Consider the following 7,404-nt stretch of genomic DNA (forward strand, 5'->3'; position numbering starts at 1 on the left):
CCCAAACCCTTTTTGTTATACATATGGCTCCAGTGGGAGTAATTACAATGTGTCCAATGTCATCCTTGAATAAACCTTTTTCTTCCTATGCAAGAGCTAGTCTTTATATGTTCCATAAAGCACCTAGCATATTGTGAGCATTTAAGAAGTGTTTAAGGATGCAACAATGGCAACTAAGAATCTAAACCTTGGTTTCCTGTGGCTATTGTAATCTCAGTGGAACTCTGCTATGACAAAGGAGGAAACATCACTTTGGTTACTGCAATATTATTATTGCAGCCTATTATCCCATCTGATCTGTTTATTAGAAATCCCCACACTCTATTTTGCTTTAAAAAACACTGGGAACACAATCTAGTTTTGAGAATAAAACAAGTTCATTTTATAAAAGCTCATAAGTTATCTATAATTCTCTCATTAAACCTTATTGAACATGATGAGATCTGCAAGGGATGAAGGAATGTTACGTGACAAATGGCAGGACCATTAGAATTTGGTTAGGGTATGTATAATGAGAATCAGGAAATACAGAAAATTAAACTTTTTTTCATTACCATAATACGTTTTTAAGAGGATTCCAGAAGCACTGTTGGTAAAATGGCCATCACCAAGGAATACACAGAAAGTAGCAAATTCAAAGGACCACCTGATCATTTTTCTTCCATGGGGGAAAAAAGTTTCCATTTTTAACTTGACACAAATAACTTATGCTCATGAATTCTTAGAAGTGGGAGAATATTAGAGATTCTCTAGCTCAAGTATGGGACCTGGCATGTATAGATTCTTTAGTTTAACAACATTGTCATTATTAGATATTAAATGCTGGTCTTAGATGCAGAAGGTCATATTCATATTTTTAAAGGTCAACAGCAGCCAAATGATCAAATAAAAAAAGACCCTAGAACAAGTAAAACAAAGGACAGAGGGAAGAAACTGAGAAAGTAACTCAGAAAGAAAAATAAAATTGTCAAAAAAATGGCTCCAAAGTCAAAGAGAACTCCCATCTCTCCCCTCCCCCCACTTTTAAGAAGATTTCACTTTATCTAAAGAGTAAAGCACATGCTTTTAGATCCAAGGGTACCTGGTTCAAATCTCAGCAGGGGCAGATTTCTCACAAACTAAAAAGGCACTCTCCCTATTAAAGGAACTGACTTAATACAGTTGTATGGACCATTACTGTACAGAATGGGATTCACAAACTATTTTCTAAATGGGGCCTTTTTGTGCATGTACAGTAATTCCTATAGAAGCCTTTTACAAATAAAAAAAAGGAAAAAATGTGGGGGGAAATCTAAGAACCCATGATTTGAGCCTTTAATAACTATTGGTGTATTAGAGACAGCCATCTGCAGTAATATAGCAGATCAGGTCTTCCTGGAAATGACCTGAAAAAGCATTTGAAGGATAAAAGCTTAATATTTGTGCAGACGTCAGATGCCTAGAAAAGATGAACAAAATACACCTTGAAGTTTGGCCTCAGTGTTGGACCTCAAAATGCATGGTTTCCACGGAACTTCATTTAAACAGGAAGTAGCACTCAAAAAGTTCCTCAATAAAGACACTATTTTGCTTGAGATTTCCACAAGAAGACTTTGTTGAGTAAATTTTTATATGGCACCATAATTTGACTGCTGAAAGTCCTCCTTAACAGTGAAACCTTGAAAGACATGTGGTAAACATTCTATCTAATCCATCTTATAACAGAACTCTGAAGAAACTATTAGAAATCTACTTCTACCATAAATTTATATATAAAGAGTAGGCTTGATTTTGTTCCACATATTTGTGGTAATTTATTATCACTCTCCCTGGGAACATCATTGAGGACAGAATCATATTGAATTTTGAAAATACTTCCTTCTTCACCAGTTTCATTGTATATACTTCTCTGGAACATACTAGACTCTACATAATTCCAAATTTGGGCAGAGATTCCAAAATATGAGTAACCCAACATGCAAACAGTCCTTTCAAAAGTAAAATTTATTTCCTACAGAATAAATCTGAGCACTGGGTCAACATTTCAGGTCATAGACTTCAGAGAAAGTAATTTATTTGACACCTACAATTCATCCCAAAGTTTTATGAACATCTTATCTTTATTATATTAGCTTTGAGTGACAAAAAAAAAGAAAAATTTTAAAGTTCAAACTGGTTTAAAGAACAGACATAGAAAGTTGGCTTTCATGGTTAATAATAAGAACTGGTTTGGGAGCAAAACTGGATCCAAAAGTTTGAAGGATGACATCAGAAGTCAGCCTACTTCCCCCTGCCTCTCAGGTGGTCTTCTCTTTAGGTTAGCTCCTCTCTCAGGCAAGCACCCCTCTCAATCCCACAGGAAGGCTCAGCACCTGCAGGATTGCACACATCCTCACAAACACATGTCCTATGGAAACAGTTATTCCCCTCAACGTTGCAAATCAAAACCCCCTCTTGAAAACTCAAGCCTCAATTATTGTTCAATTGAACTGGCCTAGGTTTAAATGATAAAGTGTACAGGGATTTCCTTTGATTTTAGCCAATGGAGATAAAAGAAAACCATGTATATGTCTTAGGAGTTTGACCAAAAGAGTGACCAAAGGACATTCTTTTGGTTTCAAATGTCTTGTGCATAACAGCAAGTGACTCAATAAATTTGACTTGGAGTATATATAGGGATACACATGCACATACACATACACACACAGACACACAAACACACATACACACAACAAAATTATACAATCTTGGAAACTAAGACTGAGCAGTAATGTAGGGTCAAAATCTGGAAACAATTTTACCTAAGTATAAAGCTACTGAGTCCTGCTAAAAAATATAATCTTGATCACATAAAGAAAAAAGTAGAAGCATAGCCGATCCTCAATGAACATGAATAAATGAATGAAGTCATTAGAAGAAAAACAAGGTGAGCGGTGTGTCGTGGAAGCTGACAGAAGTAACTGCTTCAATGAAGGCAAAGAAAATCTAGCTAACACTCTGTATGTATTAAAAGTGAAAGCAGCTTCTTCCATAGCAAGATGGCGGAAGATGACTTGACTACTTGCATGGCGCCCTTTTTGGATCCGCATCTAGTCTTCCCTTCTCTGCATAGGAGCGAGAGATAATGAAAAAGAATTATTACAAGGGAAATTAGATCTTCTTAGTGATACCAACATGGTAGGCTTTGTTATGGACATATGCAAAAACCTTTATTCTGATGAGATTCCATGCGCTTTGAGAGAAAAAAGAACCACAGTTGTTGCACAACTGAAACAGCTTCAGGCAGAGACGGAACCAGTGGTGAAGAGATTTGATTCAGAAACTATAAAGCAGACACGGTCAACCAGAGATGGTCGGATGCTGTTTGACTAACTGGCAGACAAGCATGATTTTAGGCAGGAATATTTAGATACACTCTACAGGTATGCGAAAGTCCAATATAAATGTGGGAATTACCCTGGAGCAGCAGAATATCTTTACTTCTTTAGAGTGTTAGTTCCAGCAACAGATAGAAATGCTTTGAGTTCACTCTGGGGAAAACTGCTGACCTCCGAAATCTTAATGTGGAATTGGGATGACTCTATGGAAGACCTTGCATGGTTAAGAGAGACCACAGAAAATAATTCTGTGAGCTCTCCATTTCATTTCCTTCAGCAGCAAACATGGCTCGTCCACTGGTCTCGGTTTGTTTTCTTCAACCACCCCAAAGGGCATGATAACATTAATCTCTTCCTTAACCAGCCACAGTATCTTAATGTAATTCAGATGATGTATCCACGGATACTGCACTATTTGACTACAACCATCATAACAAACAAAGATGTTTGAAAATGCCAACAAGTACTAAAATATCTGGTTAAATGTATTCAACAGGAGTCTCAGACATTTAAAGACCCAATGACAGGATTTGCTGAATGCTTATCTGTTAACTTTGGCTTTGATGGGGCTCCGAAAAAGCTGAGGGAATGTGAATCAGTCCTTGGGAATGATTTCTTCTTGGTGACTTGTTTTGAAGATTTCATTGAAAATGGTCCTCTCTTCATACTTGAGACTTTTTGTCTCACCCACCAGTGTATCAGCTATTAACATGTTGACAGACAAACTGAACATGACTCCAGAAGAAACTGAAAGGTGGATTATAAATTTGATTATAAATGCGAGATTGGATGCCAAAATTGACTCTAAATTAGGTCATGTGGTTATGGGTAACGAAGCAGTCTCACCCTAATCAGCAAGTGATTGAAAAGACCAAAAGCCTGTCATTTAAAAGCCAGATGTTGGCCATGAATATTGAGAAGAAACTTAATCAGAATAGTAGGTCAGAGGCTCCTAACTGGCACCTCAGGACTCTGGCTTCTACTGAAGAACTGTATAAAGACAAGATGAAAAAAACTATGAAATAAAGATGAAATAAAAAGCCATTACATAAAAGGTGATGTACATTTTAGAAACAATTAACATATTGTGTATAAATTTTAAGGAATTTGAATAAAATTGGCTGTGTCTCAATTTTTTAAAAAAGTGAAAGTGAGTTTGGGGAGCTAAAAGAAACCTGGAATCAAATTGGATATTAAATAACATTCTGTCCTCATTAGCATTTAGTTATGGTTTGAAAATTTTAAATCTCTAAAATAATTCATACATCAATTTAGCAAATGAAACAATTATTGAGCATCAGGATACGCACTTGGGATATAAAATGAATTTAAGTATCTGCTTATCAGGGTATCCCTATGGACAACAACAAGCAGGGGAAGGTGGGAACAGTAGAGTAGGAAAAATTCAAAGAGAGTTTGTTAGACTTGAGAGGTTAAGTTCAAGGAATACCAAGTGCTGAGTGAGGGATCAGGACTAACTTAGGGAAAATTAGGCAACTGACTCTAAAAGAGAGCTGATCGTATTCCTTTCACAATAAGAGAATAATAGAATGTCCCTACACATACAAGAGTGGGGTTAAGCATGACATCAGGAGACAGATGTGGACAAATGTCTCAGCCAAGGACAATGCAGTAAGGTGCATAAGTAGGACAATATCAACAATTTTATCCATGCTGGGGCAGTTTCTAGACAATCCTCAAATATTGTCCAGTGAAGCTCAAAAATTTCTTCCAGATGGTTTTCCTAACATGTCTACCGTTCTATTTATTCTTTGACTTATGGGATTAATAATTTATTTAATAAACTCTGTTATTAATTTTTATAAGACTCACTAAAAGGAGCCATGAAGTCTGGAAAAGTGGTTTTCCAGTAGCCCACGGGATAGCCATGTTTTCTAAAAAGATCTTTGCTTTCATCAAAAGAAGGTGGAGTTTGGTTTGGGGAGAACAATGCTTTAAGACTGGCTAATTCAAGAGCTTATAATCCAGTAATATTTAACTTCATAATTCCAAGTCATAGTGCAGAGCATTTTGGCCATAAAATTGCTCTGAGCTTCGCATACCTCAACTGTGTAATAGAGGTAATGGACACTTCACAAGATCACTGGGAAAATTAAATTAGATGATAGATAGTAAACCATAGTACAATGTACAAAACTGCATAAATTCATTTTTTAAATTTTGTTTTGACTTGATTTCCTAACTATACACTAAAAAAATCCCCATGTTTGTCTTAGTTTCCATAATTCATATTTAAATTTTCTTGTAGTCATAAAAAAAATCCTGGCAGTGAACTTCTCAAGTGGTTAAAGTCACTTGACCTTTAACCCCTTGCTTTAAAAATCTCTCAAGAGATATGTTAAATGGCCCAGAAATATATTGCCTGTCATGTCTTATTGCTTAATTAATGGCCAACTACGCCGATGCCCTGTATGGACTGCCCTGAAGTAATTGTGAACTGATCTTGTACTCAAGGAAATGAATTGACTCCACAACATCAGCACTGTCATAGAGCATTTACTGTATTTAAATTTCCGCAACCCTTAGAATAGACAGAGCATGCAAGGGCTGGTTAACTGAGCACACAAATATCAGCTGAGCAGATAAAAATGTTCTGTTGCTTACTGTGCCACACAGGGAATCATTCATTATTGGTTTCTGGAAACTGCTTTGTGCATCAAGTAAAAAGCTACCAAGTAGTAAGTATTTTTATTTTAGCCATATTTGTGATAAAGCTGGAAGTCACTGAATTCTTTTAATAATAATAAAAAATCATGGTTTGAAATTGTTCCATTTGAAGAAAAACAGAACTCTGGAGGATGGGAAGCAAATTTATTGTGAAAGTTCATGATTTGAAATGGGTGGGTACTTTCTACCACGAAGAAAGTATATCCCAAAATAAAGGAAAAAACTAGTGATATTTTAAACTCTTTTTCTTTCAATATAGAGAGCAATATGACTTGCTGATGAAATGTCACCAAATAATTTTGGATCTTTCCTAATGAATACAAGGTATTTATGATTAAATATGAATTTTAATCTTCTCAGAGTCTCGAATTTACTCATCTGTAAAGAACTCAGATCACTAGTATTTAGAGATGCATTATAGTATCCTCAAAATAACATTTTCAATATGTCTATGAAGCTATGACATTTCTAGCTTTAAAAACTTACTTTAACTCTTTTTCCGGTGGTGGAGTCTGGAGAAGACATGCAGAGATGGCACCTCGCAAGGGGAAGGAAAAGAAGGAAGAACAGGTCATCAGCCTTGGACCTCAGGTAGCTGAAGGAGAGAATGTGTTTGGTGTCTGCCACATCTTTGCATCCTTCAGTGACACTTTTGTCCATGTCACTGATCTTTCTGGCAAGGAAACCATCTGTCACGTGACTGGCGGAATGAAGGTGAAGGCTGACCGAGATGAGTCCTCTCCCTATGCTGCCATGTTGGCTGCCCAGGATGTAGCCCAGAGGTGCAAGGAGCTGGGCATCACTGCCCTCCACATCAAACTACGAGCCACAGGAGGAAATAGAACCAAGACCCCTGGACCTGGGGCCCAGTCAGCCCTCAGAGCCCTTGCACGCTCAGGAATGAAGATCGGGTGGATTGAGGATGTCACCCCCATCCCCTCCGATAGCACCCGCAGGAAGGGGGGTCGCCGTGGTCGCCGTCTGTGAACAGGATTCCTCAAATTACTGTTTTCTGTTAATAAATTGGCTTCGTGTGAGCAAAAAAAAAAAAAAAAAAAAAAAAACAAACTTATTTAAGCCACTTTGCGGGGGGAAGGGTCCAGATATATCCCTCAATTTGAAAGCAACCATCCCCTCGCCTGGGTTCTGGGCAAGGAAGAGAGGGAAAAAATGGAGAGAGAAGTAATTGGCAAGGAAAGATACAAGAAAAAGAAGGATCAATGAAAAGGAGAAAAGTAGAGAGAGGACCGGGTGAGTAAGCAAACCAGGATAACTTCAAATTCCTCCGATATGGGAAAACCGAGTCAAAGCTCTCAGGACCGAGCAGGGCCATAGTGTTATTTATAAATCAAAATGCTCT

At 37.3% G+C, this 7,404-nt stretch overlaps 1 protein-coding gene and 1 pseudogene across 1 annotated transcript; both read left to right on the plus strand.

The window, feature by feature from the left end:
- Window positions 1-3,017: 3,017 nt before the first annotated feature.
- LOC112822487 (eukaryotic translation initiation factor 3 subunit E pseudogene) lies at window positions 3,018-4,342 on the plus strand (annotated as a pseudogene).
- A 2,203-nt stretch (window positions 4,343-6,545) lies between these two features.
- Window positions 6,546-7,105, plus strand: LOC112822494 (small ribosomal subunit protein uS11-like). The gene has a single exon (XM_073881699.1). The coding sequence runs from the start codon at window positions 6,576-6,578 to the stop codon at window positions 7,029-7,031; it is 456 nt and encodes a 151-aa protein (XP_073737800.1). The 5' UTR covers window positions 6,546-6,575; the 3' UTR covers window positions 7,032-7,105.
- Window positions 7,106-7,404: the final 299 nt, after the last annotated feature.

This window comes from Callorhinus ursinus, unplaced genomic scaffold (assembly GCF_003265705.2).
Source record: "Callorhinus ursinus isolate GAN/ISIS: 27379988/994484 unplaced genomic scaffold, GSC_fseal_2.0 scaffold1, whole genome shotgun sequence".
Lineage (NCBI taxonomy): Eukaryota > Metazoa > Chordata > Mammalia > Carnivora > Otariidae > Callorhinus > Callorhinus ursinus.

Excerpts from the sequence above, each read along its gene's own strand:
- LOC112822494 (XM_073881699.1), top strand. The coding sequence starts at position 6,576 with ATGGCACCTCGCAAGGGGAAGGAAAAGAAGGAAGAACAGGTCATCAGC.